Raw genomic sequence first — 17,197 nt, 5'->3', positions numbered from 1 at the left:
CTAGAAGTTGGTTCTTTGAAAGAATTAATAAGATCGATAAACCACTGGCCAGACTTATCCAAAAGAAAAGAGAAAGGACCCAAATTAATAAAATTATGAATGAAAGGGGAGAGATCAAAACTAACACCAAGGAAATAGAAACAATTATTAGAAATTATTATCAACAACTATATGTCAATAAACTGAGCAATCTGGATGAAATGGAGGCCTTCCTGGAAACCTATAAGCTGCCAAGACTGAAACAGGAAGAAATCGACAACCTGAATAGGCCAATAACCAGTAACGAGATTGAAGCAGTGATCAAAAACCTCCCAAAAAACAAGAGTCCAGGGCCTGATGGATTCCCTGGGGAATTCTACCAAACATTCAAAGAAGAAATAATACCTATTCTACTGAAGCTGTTTCAAAAATTGAAACAGAAGGAAAACTTCCAAACTCATTCTATGAGGCCAGCATTACCTTAATCCCCAAATCAGGCAAAGACCCCATCAAAAAGGAGAATTTCAGACCGATATCCCTAATGAGTATTGATTCCAAAATCCTAGCTAATAGGATCCAACAATACATTAAAAGGATCATCCACCACAACCAAGTGGGATTTAACCCCGGGATGCAAGCATGGTTCAACATTCACAAATCAATGTGATAGAACACATTAATAAGAGGAAGGAGAAAAACCATATGGTCCTCTCAATTGATGCAGAAAAAGCATTTGACGAAATACAACATCCTTTCCTGATTAAAACTCTTCAGAGTATAGGGATAGAGGGAATATTCCTCAAGTTCATAAAATCCATTTATGAAAAACCCACAGCAAATATCATCCTCAGTGGGAAAAAGCTGAGAGCCTTTCCCTTAAGATCAGGAACACGTCAAGGATGCCCACTCTCACCACTATTGTTCACATAGTACTAGAAGTCCTAGCAACAGCAATCAGACAACAAAAAGAAGTAAAAGGTATTCAAATTGGCAAAGAAGAAGTCAAACTCTCTCTTTTCGCAGACGACATGATACTTTATGTGGAAAACCCAAAAGACTCCACCCCCAAATTACTAGAACTCATCCAGCAATTCAGTAATGTGGCAGGATACAAAATCAATGCACAGAAATCGGTTGCTTTCTTATATGCTAACAACGCAACTGTAGAAAGAGAAATTAGAGAAATGATTCCATTTACAATAGCACCAAAAACCATAAAATACCTTGGAATAAACCTAACCAAAGAGTTTGTAAAGGATCTATACTCTAGGAACTAGAGAACACTCATGAAAGAAATTGAAGAAGACACAAAAAGATGGAAAAATATTCCATGCTCATGGATCAGAAGAATAAACATTGTTAAAATGTCTATGCTGCCCAGAACAATCTATACCTTCAATGCCATCCCGATCAAAATTCCAATGACATTTTTCAAAGTGCTGGAACAAACAATCCTAAAATTTGTATGGAATCAGAAAAGACCCCGAATCGCCAAGGAGATGTTGAAAAAGAAAAACAAAGCTGGGGGCATCACGTTGCCCGATTTCAAGCTATATTACAAAGCTGTGATCACCAAGACAGCATGGTACTGGAACAAAAACAGACATATAGACCAATGGAACAGAATAGAGAACCCAGATATGGACCCTCAACTCTATGGTCAAATAATCTTTGACAAAGCAGGAAAAAACATGCAATGGAAAAAAGACAGCCTCTTCAATAAATGGTGCTGGGAAAATTGGACAGCCACATGCAGAAGAATGAAGCTCGACCATTCTCTAACACCATACACAAAGATAAACTCAAAGTGGATGAAAGACCTCAATGTGAGATAGGAATCCATCAAAATCCTAGAGGAGAACATAGGCAGTAACCTCTTTGACATCGGCCACAGCAACTTCTTTCAAGATACATCTCCAAAAGCTAGTGAAACAAAAGCAAAAATGAACTTTTGGGACTTCATCAAGATAAAAAGCTTCTGCACAGCAAAGGAAACAGTAAACAAAACAAAGAGGCAACCCACAGAATGGGAGAAGATATTTGCAAATGACACTACAGATAAAGGGCTGGTATCCAAAATCTATAAAGAACTTCTCAAACTCAACACCCAAAAAACAAGTAAGTCAAAAAGTGGGCAGAAGATATGAAAAGACACTTCTCTGAAGAAGACATACAAATGGCTAACAGACACATGAAAAAATGTTCATCATCATTAGCCATCAGGGAAATACAAATCAAAACCACATTGAGATACCACCTTATACCAATTACAATGGCAAAAATGACAGGGAAAGAAACAACAAATGTTGGCGAGGTTGTGGAGAAAGGGGAACCCTCTTACACTGTTGGTGGGAATGCAAGTTGGTACAGCCACTTTGGAAAACAGTGTGGAGGTGCCTCAAAAAATTAAAAATAGAGCTACCCTAGGACCCAGCAATTGCACTCCTGGGTATTTACCCCAAAGACACAGATGTAGTGAAAAGAAGGGCCATATGCACCCCAATGTTCATAGCAGCAATGTCTGCAATAGCCAAACTGTGGAAAGAGCCAAGATGCCCTTCAACAGATGAATGGATAAAGAAGATGTGGTCCATATATACAATGGAATATTACTCAGCCATCAGAAAGGATGAATACCCAACTTTTACATCAACATGGATGGGACTGGAGGAGATTATGCTAAGTGAAATAAGTCAAGCAGAGAAAGTCAATTATCATATGGTTTCACTTATTTGTGGAGCATAAGGAATAGCATGGAGGACATTAGGAGAAGGAAGGGAGGGATGAAGGGAGGGAAATTGGAGGGAGAGATGAACCATGGGAGACTGTGGACTCTGAGAAACAGACAGGGTTTTAGAGGAGAGGGGGGTGGGGGGATGGGTTGGCCCAGTGATGGGTATTAAGGAGGGCACGTATTGCATGGAGCACTGTGTGTTCTATGAAAACAATGGATCGTGGATCACTACATCAAAAACTAATAAGGTACTGTATGGTGATTAACATAATAAAAATTTTTTTAAAAGTATCCTTTCATTATCTTTTTATTTTTTTATTTTTTTATTTTTTTATTTTTTTTAAAGATTTTATTTATTTATTTGAGAGAGAGAATGAGATAGAGAGAGCATGAGAGGGGGGAGGGTCAGAGGGAGAAGCAGACTCCCTGCTGAACAGGGAGGCCGATGCGGGACTCGATCCCGGGACTCCAGGATCATGACCTGAGCTGAAGGCAGTCGCTTAACCAACTGAGTCACCCAGGCGCCCTCCTTTCATTATCTTTCCATCCCTTAGAGAAATGCCTCTAATGTGTTTTATACTCAAACTGTTAATATTCAGGACCCGGCTCAAGGAAGGACTGTGAAGGCTGAGACTTAATATCCCTCTGAAATCCAAGGAAGCAAGGTTCAAGTAGGCCCTTAAATCATGTGCATAGTTGCAACATGCCAAGGATGTACTAGTTGCTACCTGCCCACCTACATAACTCATCTGGCTTCTGGTGGGACTGGAACTGACATCTTAGTTCACTTTATGACCTGGTAGATACAGAGCAAAAGAAAGAAAGTTATAGCCCCCTAATAAAATAATTAAACATTTTGAACTTCCTTCTCTTGTATTTTTACTTGTATTTAACTGGACTAACTTGGATCTAGCTTTGAAAAGGGTGGATTATTGCATGATGCCTTCAATGCCCAACTTTTCCTCAGGGAAAGTTGGAAGCTAAGGATCCCCAAGAGCATGCTAGGGAAAGCCCTTCCAAATACTTGGCTCTATTTAAACCACAGAGATGGAAAGCCTCCAAGCTCAGAGGCTACTCCTTACACTGTATACTTGACACACTGAGGAGGACACAATCCTCCAATACTGCTCATGGCAGAAAATTAGCTGGACTTCATTTCACATACGGTAGACTCTAGAGTAAGCCCTCTCAGTAAGCAAGCATCTGGTTTCAGAGGTGATCTGTGTAAGGTAAGTACATCCCAGATCACTAATGTTTGAACTCACACATTTAATGTCTTCCCCCTATTTTAAGACTAAATTCTTTCTTTCCCCCTGAAGCATTTTTTCCCATACCTATCTATAGTGTTTAGAGTTCTGAATGTGTTATTCAGTGAATGTCTTGTGGGAGAGAGTATGGGTTTTCTCTCCCAACTAATCCCTGGGACTTCTGAATTCCTAACAGCATTTCACACACTAACAAAAGCACTGCCTATCTACCTTCTTAGATGCTCCCAGATGTCCAGGTTGGGGAAGACTGGTTCTCAAAAACCTTCCAACTTATCCTGATATTTTCTAATCCTTTTGGATTTTACATGTTTTACCTTTCCTCAAGGTAGCAAACGGAGAAATGCTTTAGGAAAAAATTAATAGGCCAAAGTGCCTAAAATTTAAAATCAAACAATGAAACTGAATCGATTTTAATGTGAACCTATATATCTCATTCCTATCGTTATTAGCCATTTATAATTATTCATGTCTCTGTTACCTTTTCATTAAACAAAATGTATTACTTCAGAAATCTTATTGTTCTATAAAAAATTTTAAAAAATAAATCCTATTTATTTTCTTAGTCTTGTGAAAATCAAGGTTTCCACCAGAAGCAATTTTTTTTTAATTTTTTTATTGTTATGTTAATCCCCATACATTACATCATTAGTTTTAGATATAGTGTTCCATGATTCATTGTTTGTGCATAACACCCAGTGCTCCATGCAGAACGTGCCCTCCTCAATACCCATCACCAGGCTAACCCATCCTCCCAACCCCCTCCCCTCTAGAACCCTCAGTTTGTTTTTCAGAGTCCATTGTCTCTCATGGTTCTTCTCCCCCTCCGATTTCCCCCCCTTCATTCTTCCCCTCCTGCTACATTCTTCTTCTTCTTTTTTTCTTTCTTAACATATATTGCATTATTTGTTTCAGAGGTACAGATCTGAGATTCAACAGTCTTGCACCAGAAGCAATTTTCTAGTAGGAAATTACATTAGAAGTTTGGAAACAGACAGACCTGTTTATAGTCTACTTTATTATTTTTTATTTTACAACATGGAAAATAGATAATTTGTGTATCTATGTACAGAGTTTGTGAAGTTGTGAGGTTCACATTAAATATACTTACCAAGAAATAAATACATAAAACAAAATAAAATAATTAGAATTCAATAGTGAGATGATAGTCACAAAGACATCACATCCACATGTTGATTTTTATTAAAAAAATAAAGTCTTACATTCTTTGAGTAAAAAAAACAAAACAAAACAAAACAAAAACTTAGAAGAAGAAAAAACAAAGCCCAATTGGAAAAATGAAAAAAAAAAAAAAAAAAAAGGAGTATGCAATTCAAAGAAAAGGTGAGGTAATTAATCCTTAAAAATAGGGAAAACACTTAATCTCACAATAAGAAATTAAAACTAAATTCAGTTGCCATTTCTCATCATCATTTAACAATAACATTGCATTGGAGAGGCTGGGAAAAAATGCAATTCTTACATTGCTGGTTGAAATACAAAAATGCTCTAAGCCCTATGGAAGGAATACAAACAGAAAAATGAAAAGCAAAACAGATAAAGCTTTTAAGGTGCTTAATATTGACTTGGTACGTAAGAAGAGCTACTTAGTCAACTCTATAATACGAACTTTAGAGCCTGAAAAAAAAAATAGCATACTAGAAAGTTACAGAAATGAAGAGAACAAAAGAAAGAATAGAAAAAAAGAAGAAAGGAAGGAGAAAAAGACTTGGTCTCCTGGTTTATAGAAAACAGTAAATATATGTATTTCCACAGAGGTCAATTTGAACAGTATAAGTCAATAGTGTAAGTACAAATGAACCTAGAATTTATATTCTCTCCCATGAAGAACAGTCAGGAGTAAAAGTAGCTTTCATAAATCTGTCATTTAATCCAATCTCAGAAAAGAAATCTCTGTTACCAAGGAGAACCAAGGGCCAGTCAATGTATGTTCATAAATGATGTGATCAGGCCAAGGAATAGTAGAAATATCCTTTCAAGGGGAGATTCCAAATGCAGAGAAATACTGGATATTAAAATGGGTAGTCAGCATCTGAGGTCACTTTGGAACACAAATATCTTTTCTCAAGTCATTTGATGAACAGTTTTCCCCAGAGTTTCTGAAACTTTGGTTCAGGTCAGTCTGCTAACACATATCCACTTAGCAATAGATTTGTTTCTGAGAAGCATGTTTTGTATGAGAAAGGTAGTATTCATTTATTGCCCTGGAGGGATAGAACCTCTAAATATATTTTAAAGCTATGCATTCTCCCTGCAGAAGAGGTAGATTCAAGCCTTGGAGAAATTATTTCTGTAATACATTACTATTGACATTTTTAACCAATTCTCATTAAAATAATAATTCTGATTATTAATCAGAATTAATTTAATATAATAAAATAATAATTCTGATTATTCATTTTTGATTCCCATAACAACTATACTTCTGATAGGTAAGGTTTTTGACTACCCTTCTTTACTTAGCTCCCCATCTTGACTATAAGACTATGTCTACCAGGGCGCCTGGGTGGCTCAGTCGTTAAGCATCTACCTTTGGCTCGGGTCATGATCCCAGGGTCCTGGGATCGAGCCCCACATCGGGCTCCATGCTCAGCAGGAAGCCTGCTCCTCCCTCTCCTATTCCCCTTGCTTGCGTTCCCTCTCTCGCTGTCTCTCTCTCTGTCAAATAAATAAATAAAATCTTTAAAAAAAAAGACTGTGTCTACCTATAAATTCAAGAAAACTTTATTTTCAATTTTCAGCTACTACAATGGTAAGATTTGAATTTTGCCCATGAGTAGCACATATCTGCTCTCTAGTACCTGAGCATTAATGAGGTTCTTCTTTCCATTCTAGAAGTTCTTAGTTCATCTCTTTCTTTGGGCTGCATTAGAACACCATGTACTAAATGGAGGAAGCAAATCAGTCTGTAGTGTCTGAGTTCATTTTTCGTGGACTTTGTGATTCAAGGGAGCTCCAGACCTTCCTCTTACTGCCTTTTTCTATGCTCTACCTGCTGACTGTTGTGGGCAACCTCCTTGTCGTGCTCTTATTCATCACGGATCCTCATCTCCATTCCCCAATGTACTTCCTCTTAGCCAACCTCTCATTTGTGGACTTCTGCCTTTCCTCAGTAACTACCCCTAAACTGACCACAGACTTCCTAAAGGATAATAAGACCATCTCCTTTGGCGGCTGCATGACCCAGATCTTCTGTGTGCATTTTTTTGCTGGGGGGGAGATGGTACTGCTGGTGACAATGGCCTATGATCGTTATGTGGCCATCTGCAAGCCACTCCATTACTCCAGCATCATGGACAGACAAAAGTGCATCTGGCTAGTTTTGATATCATGGATCATTGGCTTTGTGCATGCCATGAGCCAACTAGCCATGATTTTAGATCTGCTCTTCTGTGGACCCAGAATAGTGGACAGTTTTTTCTGTGATATCCCTTTGGTGATTAAACTGGCCTGCATGGATACATATACTCTGGGAACGTTGATAAATGCTGACAGCGGGATCTTGGCAACAACTTGCTTCATTCTCTTACTGATCTCCTACACCTATATCCTAGTGACTGTTCGCCTTCACTCTAAGGATGGAGCATCAAAGGCACTCTCTACCTGTACTTCCCACATCGCAGTGGTGCTGCTCTTCTTTGGACCCTGCATCTTCATCTATCTGTGGCCACTCAGCATCACTTGGGTGGACAAGTTTCTTGCTGTGTTTTACACAGTAATCACACCTCTCCTGAATCCAGTCATTTATACACTGAGAAATAAAGAGATTAGGAATGCCATAAAGAGACTGATAAGTCAGCATATGGATTCACAGGATAATTTTTAGTTTTCTCATGTAATCAGAAAATGCATCCCAATTTGGCCACATTTTGACCTAAAAACTAAACTGGAAATGTGACTTATTCATATCTATAAGATTGAAGTATTCCCAGATATATGGTTTGTGTTTATTCCATTATAAAAATATGTTCAAAAATCCAACACTTGGGATGCCTGGTTGGCTCAGTCAGTTAAGCGTCTGATTCTTGATTTTGGCTCAGGTCACAATTTCAGGGTCCTGGGATCCAGCCCTGTATGGGGGTCCTTGCTCATCATGGAATCCGCTTGAGGATCCTCTCTTCCTCCATACCTCCCTCCCACCCCCGCGACTGTCTGTCTCACATAAATGAATAAAACTTTTTTAAAAATCCAACACTTGTATTCTTACCACTTGGAGAGGATAATAAGTGATAATCATAGTTTGCATAATTGTTACTGTCTTTGCTTATTAAGTGGTTTGTGAAGACTGAAAAACACCATTTAGGTATATATAACCCAGGAACATCCTTTTTCTCTTTTTCCCCAAACCACGCATTCCTTTTTCTCTAGAACTCCATATAGAATAATTTTAGGTATTAAAACTCCAAGTGGCATTTTTGAGTTTATATTCACTCTATCCTTTAAGCTTTCATATTTTTCAAATGCCAATTTAGTATTACTCAAATTCTAAGTGGAATTAGCAGTTAAGAGTGTGTAGTAGGAGTCCAAGATGGCAGAGGAGTAAGAGACCTTATTTTCCTCTGGTCCAGGAATTCAGCTAGATAGCTATCAAATCATTCTGAACACTTGTGAACCCCACCATAGATCTAAGAAAATTGCTGCAAGTCTAGAAATTGAAAAGGAACCACTTTCTGCAATGTAGGAGGTATGAAGGGAATCCAAGATGACGTATGGGAAGATAAATCACGGTGGCAGGGAGCCTACATAAGCTGGCTACCACAAAGTGATATGAAGAGCACAAAATCAGAACTTTTAGAAATCAGCTCCAGTGAGGGATATTCTTGTCTGAGGGTGCTCAGGTGGTGAAGTGGGGCAGAATACTAGGTGGGAAAGTGTGGTCTCAGGATCCTTAGGGTCACAGGAAGACCAGGGGTGCCTGAGTGCAGCAGAGCTCCAGGCATCGGAGTGGGGAAGCCATCTGAGGGCTCTCAGCTCAGGGTTGCAATATACCATGAACCATGGCACTGTTGGGTGACCACTCTCCTACCAGGGGCCCAACAAGCGGGTGCAGAACTGGCAAGACCCCCCTTCCTCCCCTGGGAGGAGTGATGGAGGGGTGTGCTGCAGGAGGAGAATGCTGCAGGAGTCTGCAGGGTTTGGAGACTCAAAACAGGGTCGAGTACCTGTGAGAGAAACATCTGGTCACAGGCCAGGTGAGCAGGGAGTGAGAAGGGAGACCAGGGAGACAGGAGTGACTGACTGCTTTCCCTAGGGCGCAATGAAGATTGGAGCACAGGGCTTTCAGCTCCTGTCTGAAGATTAGGAGGCCACCATTTTCATTCTAGCCTCTAAAGCAATGTGGAAAGCCCTCAGGGAACAAAACCCACATAGAGCAATCTGGAGCAGCTTATTTAGCCTGCCCCTGGCAAGGGCGGTGCAATTCTGTCCTGGGCAAAAACACTTGAGAATCAATGCAACAGGCCCGTTCCCCAGAAGATCAGCAAGAACATCAGGCTGAGACCAAGTTTACTGATCATAGAGAACTGCAAAATTCCAGCACTAGGGGAAAACAGTATATAGAATTCATGTTTTTTCTTCTCCCACAATTCTTTAGTCTTTCCATTAAAATTTTTTTTCTCTTCCATTACTCTACCAAATTTCGTATTTTTTCAACATTTTAAAAATTTTTTTAAATTTCATTTTTACAGTTACATTCTATACTTTCATCGTATTTAATTTTACTTTTGCATATATATATAAGTTTTTCTTTCTTTACAATTTTGGAATGCAGTTTTTTCTAACAAACAGGCCAAAATAGACCCAGAATCTAGTGTATGGCTCTGTTCTTTTCACCTGTCTAATCATATTCACTCTTTTTTTCTTTTTCTACCTTTCTTTTTGTTAAAGCCATTTAAATATTCATCTTTACAGTTACATTCTATCCTTTCATTGTATTCAATTTTAATTTTGTATATATATATCAGTTTTTCTTTTTTCACCATTTTGAGTTGTAGTTTCTTCTAACAAACCCACCAAAATACACTCAGGATATAGTGTATTGCTTTGTTCTGTTCACCTGTTTATATTCCTTATTTTTTTTCTTTCTTTTTCTCTTTTTTTCCCTCTTTTAATTTTCATTTTTACATTTACATTCTATCCTTTCATTGTACTTAATTTTATTTCTTCACATATGTAAGTTCTTCTTTCTTTACAATTTTGGGATCCAGTTTTCTAAAAAATATACCAAAATACACACAGTATCCAGTGTATTGCTCTATTCTGTTCATCACTTTGGTTATATTTTCTCTCTTTTTTTAATTTTAATTTTTTTTTAAGTTTCAGGTATCTTCATTTGTTTAGTGTTTATTTCTCTGGGGTCACTGTTGCCATTTTAATATTTTGTTCTCTCATTCACCTATTCTTCTCTGGACAGAATGACAAGATGGAAAAACTGACCTCAAAAGAGAGAACAAGAGGTGCCTGGGTGACTCAGTTGGTTAAAGCAGCTGCCTTCGGCTCAGGTCATGATCCCAGAATCCTGGGATTGAGCCCTGGTTCGGGCTCCCTGCTCAGCAGAGAGGCTGTTTCTCCCCTTCCCTCTGCCTGCCGCTCCACCTACTTGTTCTGTCTATCTCTCTGTCAAATAAATAAATAAATAATCTTTAAAAAAAAATAGAACAAGAGGCAGTACTCAGGGACTTAATCAGTATGGATAGAAGTAAGATGTCAGAACTACAGTTCAGAATAATGATTATAAATTCCTACCTGGGCTTGAAAAACGCATAGAAGACACTAGAAAATCCCTTTCTGGAGAAATAAAAGAACTAAAATCTAATCAAGTCAAAATCAAAAAGGCTATTAATGAGATGGAATAAAAAATCGAGGCTCTAACTGCTAGGATAAATGAGGCAGAAGAGAGAATCTGTGATATAGAAGACCAAATGATGAAGAAAAAAGAAGCTGAAAAAAAGAGATAAACAACTACTGGATCACGAGAGGAGAATTTGAGAGATAAGTGATACCATAAAGTCAGACAATACTAGAATAATTGGGACCCTGGAAGAAGAGGAAAAAGAAAGAGAGAGAGGTCCAGAAGGTATATTGGAGCACATTATAGTGCAAAACTTCCCTAATCTGGGGAAAGAAACAGGCATTCAAGTCCAGGAGGCACAGAGAATCCCCCTCAAAATCAATAAGAATAGGTCAACACCCTGACATATATTAGAGAACTTGTAAATCTCAGAGACAAAGAGAAAATCCTGAAAGCAGCTCGGGACAAGAGGTCTGTAACCTAAAAGGGTAGAAATATTAGACTGGCAGCAAACCTATCCACAGAGACCTGGCAGGCCAGAAAGGACTAGAATGTATATTCAGGGAGCTAAATGAGAACAATATGCAGCCAAGAATTTTTTATCCAGCTAAGATGTCACTGAAAATAGAAGGAGAGATAACAAACTTCCAAGACAAACAGAAACTAAAACAATTTGTGAGCACCAAACCAGCCCTACAAGAAATATTGAAAGGGATCCTATAAGCGAAGAAAGAGCCCAAAAGTAACATAGACCAGAAAGGAACAGAGACAATATACAGAAGCAGTGACTGTACAGATAATACAATGGCACTAAATTCATATTTTTCAAGAGTAACTCTGAATGTAAATGGTCTAAATGCCCCAATCAAAAGACACAGGATATCAGATTGGATAAAAAAGCAAGACCCATTGATATGCTGTCTGCAAGAGACTCATTTTAGACGCAAAGACACCTCCACATTTAAAGTGAGAGAATGGAAAAACATTCATCATGCTAATGGACATCAAAAGAAAGCTGGGGTAGCAATCCTTATAACAGACAAACTAGATTTTAAACCAAAGACTGTAATAAGAGATGAGGAAGGTCACTATATCATAATTAAAGGGTCTATCCAACAAGAAGATCTAACAATTGTAAATATTTATGCCCCTAACATGGCAGCAGCCAATTATATAAACCAATTAATAACAAAATTAAAGAAACACATCAATAATAATACAATAATAGTAGGGGACTTTAACATCCCACTCCCTGCAATGGACAGATCATCTAAGCAAAAGATCAACAAGGAAACAAGGGCTTTGAATGACACACTGGACCAGATCAACTTCAAAGATATATTCAGAGTATTCCATCCTAAAGCAACAGAATACACATTCTTGAGTGCATATGGAGCATTCTCCAGAATAGAGCACATACTGTGTCACAAATCAGGTCTCACACGGTACCAAAAGATTTGGGTATTGCCTGCGTATTTTCAGACCACAATGCTTTGAAACTGGAACTCAATCACAAGAGGAAATTTGGAAAGAACTCAAACACGTGGAGGATAAAGAGCATCCTACTAAAGAATGAATGTGTCAACCAGGAAATTAAAGAAGAATTTTAAAAATTAATGGAAACAAATGAAAATGAAAACAGAACTGTTCAAAACCTTTGGGATGAAGCAAAGGTGGTCCTAAGAGGGAAGTATATACCAATTAAAGCCCTTCTCAAGAAACAAGAAAGTTGGTCTCAAACACACAAGCCAACCTTACACCTAAAGGAGCTGGAGAAAGAACAGCAAATAAAGCCTAAACCCAGCAGGAGAAGAGAATTAATAACGATTAGAGCAGAAATCAGTGAAACAGAAACCAAAAGAATAGTAGAACACAGCAACAAAACTAGGAGCTGGTTCTTTGAAGAAATTAATAAGATTGATAAACCCCTGGCCAGACTTATCAAAAAGAAAAGAGAAAGGACCCAAATAAATAAAATCATGAATCAAAGAGGAGAGATCACAACCAACACCGAAAAAATACAAACAATTATAAGAACATATTATGAGCAACTATATGCCAAGAAATTAGGCAATCTGGAAGAAATGGATGCATTCCTAGAGAGGTATATACTACCAAAACTGAAACAGGAAGAAATAGAAAACCTGAACAGATCCATACCAGCAAGGAAATTGAAGCAGAAATCAAAAATATCCCAACAAACAAGAGTCCAGGGTTGGATGGCTTCCCAAGGGAATTCCACCAAACATTTAAAGAATTAATACCTATTCTTCTGAAGCTGTTTCAAAAAATAGAAATGGAAGGAAAACTTGTAAACTCATTCTATGAGGTCAGCATTACCTTGATCCCACAGCCAGACAAAGACCCCACCGAAAAGGAGAATCACAGACCAATATCCTGATGAACACAGATGCCAAAATTCTCACCAAGATACTAGCCAATAGGCTCCAACAGTACATTAAAAGGATTATTCACCATGATCAAGTGGGATTTATTCCTGGGCTTCAAGGGTGCAAATCAATCAATGTGGTACATTACATTAAAAAAAGAAAGGACAAGAACCATATGATCCTCCTAGTAGACGCAGAGGAAATCATTTGACAAAGTACAGCATTCTTTCTTGATTAAAAGTCTTCACAGTGTAGGGATAGAGGGAACATACCTCAATATCATAAAAGCCATATACGAAAAGCCCATGGTGAATATCATTCTCAATGGGGAAAAACAGAGCAGGAACATGACAGGTCAGGAACATGACAGGGATGTCCACTATCACCACTATTGTTCTACATAGTACTAGAAGTCCCAGCCTCAGCAATCAGACAACAAAAAGAAATAAAAGGCATCCGAATCAGCAAAGAAGAAGTCAAAATTTCACTCTTCACAGATACATGGTGTTCTATGTGAAAAACCCAAAAGACTCCACCCCAAAATTGCTAGCACTCAGACAGTAACTCAGGGAAGTGGCAGGATATAAAATCAATGCACAGAAATCAGTTGCATTTCTATACACTAACAATGAGAGAGAAGGAAGAGAAATTAAGGAGTCAATCCCATTTACAACTGCACCTAAAACCGTAAGATACCAAGGAATAAACCTAACCAAGGAGGTAAACGATCTGCACTCAGAAAACTACAGAACAATCATAAAAGAAATTGAGGAAGACACAATGAAATGGAAAAAAGTTCCATGCTCATGGATTAGAGAACAAATATTGTTAAAATGTCTATGCTACCTAGAGCAATCTATACATTCAATGCAATCCCTATCAAAATACCATCAAATTTTTTCACAGAGCTGGAACAAATAATCCTAAAATTTGTATGGAAATGGAAAAGATCTCAAATAGCCAAAGGAATGTTGAAAAGGCAAACAAAAGCTGGTGGTATCACAATTCCAACTTTAAGCTCTATTACAAAGCTGTCATCATCAAGACAGTATAGTACTGGCACAAAAACAGACACGTAGATCAATGGAACAGATTAGAGAACCCAGAAATGGACCCTCAAATCTATGGTCAAATAATCTTGACAAAGCAGGAAAGAATATCCAATGGAAAGAAGTCTCTCCAACAAATGATGTTGGGAAAATTGGAGAGCCTCATGCAGGAGAAGGAAACTGGACCATTTCCTTACACCATACACAAAAATAGACTCAAAATGGTTTAAAGACCTAAATGTGAGACAGGAGTCCATCAAAATCCTAGAGGAGAACAAAGGCAGCAACCTCCGTGATCTCGGCCACAGCAACTTCTTGCTAGACACATCTCCAAAGGCAAGGGAAACAAAGGCACAAATGAACTATTGGGACTTCATTAAGATAAAAAGCTTTTGCACAGCAAAGGAAACAGTACACAAAACCAAAAGACAACTGACAGAATGGGACAAGATATTTTCAAGTGACATATCAGATAAAGGGCTAGCATCCACAGTCTATAGAGAACTTACCAAACTCAACACCCAAAGAACAAATAATGTAATCAATAAATGGCAAAAGACATGAACAGACATTTCTCCAAAGAAGACATCCAAATGGCCAACAGACAGATGAAAAACTGCTCAACATCACTCGGCATCAGGCAATACAAATCAAAACCACAATGAGATACCACCTCACACCAGTCAAAATGGCTAAAATTAACAAGTCAGGAAAAGACAGATGTTGGTGAGGATGCGGAGAAAGGGGAACCCTCTTACACTTTTGGCGGGAATGCAAGCTGGTGCAGACTCTCTGGAAAACAGTATGGAGGTTCCTCAAAAAGTTGAAAATAGAGCTACCCTACAACCCAGCATTTGCACTACCAGGTATTTACACCAAAGATACAAATGTAGTGATCTGAATGGGCACATGCACCCCAATGTTCATAGTAGCAATGTCCACAATAGCCAAACTACGAAAGAGCCCAGATGTCCATCAACAGATGAATGGATAAAGAAGATGTGGCATATATACACAATGGAATACACCTCGGCCATCAAAAAAAGAAAAAAAAGAAAAAAGAAATCTTGCCATTTGCAAGGACGTGGATGGAACTAGAAGGTATTATGCTAAGTGAAATAAGTCAATCAGAGAAAGAAATTATCATATGATCTCACCCACATGTGGAATTTAAGAAACAAAACTGAGGATCATAGGGGAAGAGAGGAAAACATAAAACAAGATGAAATCAGAGAGGGAGACAAACCATAAGAGACTCTTAATCATAGGAAACAAACTGAGGGTTGCTGGAGGAGAGGGAAATGGAGGGATGGGGTAACTGGGTGATGCCATTAAGGAGGGCACATGATATAATGAGAACTGGGTATTATATAAGACTGATGAATCATTGACCTCTACCTTTCAAAATAATAATACATTATACGTTAATTAACTGAATGTAAATAAAAAAATTTTTTTAAAAGTGTGTAGTGGTATTTAGTCTGTTACATGATATTAATGCCAAACAAATATAACAGTGATTCATGATGATAACTTTCAACAATTCTATAATTTATAAAACATCTGTAATGTATAACATCTCTAATCTCAAATTTGAAAAAATACTGTCAAAACCACATAATTACTACTCATCACACAGACTCTAATTTCTCTGTTACTCTGTTCTGCATCTCATGTAACTTGACCCTTGGGGGAAAAGCCAATGTTCATAAAACTCCTAATGTCTATAGAGAGCCAATAATGGAATAGATATTAGTTATTAATACCCAGTCTTGTAATTGGTTTCATTCCTAATGGTAACAATTATTTATAACTATATGTCTTAATTAATAAAGATGAATCTAAAAAGGAGTGAATGTCTCTGTGTTTCTCGATCCCTTGAAGCTGCTGAGGGTGAAAACCAGAGCCTGTGCAGTAGGTGGAAACTCGATCTTTAATTCTCCAGCATCTGGTTCCATAATCATCTCCTTCTTTATGTTCCCCACAATTTACTTCTCTCCAGTCACCCTTTTCCTTTGTTAACTCACTTTAGTTGAATGATTTTCATTCACATTGTTTTATATCCTTCTGGTCTTATTCTCAGAGTTAAAATTGTATGATAGATGAACATAAAATATTCTTCAAAGCTCTAGTATCTTTTTGAAAATAGTATGTGAAGTATATTGGGTCTCCCATCTCCTTTTTCTCTGAATATTAGGATCAAAAAACAAAAAGCAATATCTATGTCTTTGCTCTTCTATTCCTACTGAAACAACATGAAAAAAGCATGCTACCTTTCTTTCTGCCAGATTTATTCAACCACTGTTACCAGTCTGAAAACTTTAGGTCTGTTTCCCGAAAATCATCAAAATTATCGTAATATATAACACTTATTTAGCACTTAGTTTATGTCTAAGCACTTTCTGATGTTTTCTTGTTTCAACTCATTTAGTCCTCAAAACAACCACAGGAGATAGACACTGTTAGTATCTGCCTTTAACAGATGGAGAAACGGACACATCTGGCTGCTGAGCAACTCACATAGAACACACAGCAGGTAAATGGGGGATCTGGGGATGCAAACAGTTTGCCCTTAAACACTGTGTTTTACTGTGTATTGGAAATGGCTCCTATATAAATGTTTCCATCCCCTCAATTTATTTTGACACATTTGTTTCAAATTAGAAAAATAAATATTACCTCTAAAAATATAGCAAATTAAGTTGGGGGTAAAGAAACAAGCATAAGATTATTTAAAATCCCACTACCTGTATGACAACAGACAGGAGCTACACTTGTGGTGAACATAGCATAACATATAATAATATTGAATCACTATGCTATACACCTGCAACTAATGTAACATTGTGTGTCACCTATATTCAAATTAAAAAAAAAATGTTTTTAAGCCCACTACCTGTAGAAATTTGGGACAAATTATAAACCTCTACTCATGCAAATGTCATTTGTACTCCCCTCCCCCAGTAAAA

The 17,197-nt window shown here is 37.8% G+C and overlaps 1 protein-coding gene across 1 annotated transcript; it reads left to right on the top strand.

The window, feature by feature from the left end:
- The first annotated feature begins 6,877 nt into the window (after window positions 1–6,877).
- LOC118529658 (olfactory receptor 4K3-like) lies at window positions 6,878–7,825 on the top strand. Its single transcript, XM_036082594.2, is given in 1 exon segment — window positions 6,878–7,825. A coding segment is annotated over 1 exon segment (948 nt).
- The last annotated feature ends 9,372 nt before the right edge of the window (window positions 7,826–17,197 follow it).

Source organism: Halichoerus grypus, chromosome 8, assembly GCF_964656455.1.
Source record: "Halichoerus grypus chromosome 8, mHalGry1.hap1.1, whole genome shotgun sequence".
Lineage (NCBI taxonomy): Eukaryota > Metazoa > Chordata > Mammalia > Carnivora > Phocidae > Halichoerus > Halichoerus grypus.
Note: the sequence above shows the minus strand (reverse complement) of the source record. Positions and strands in the feature narration are given on the sequence as shown.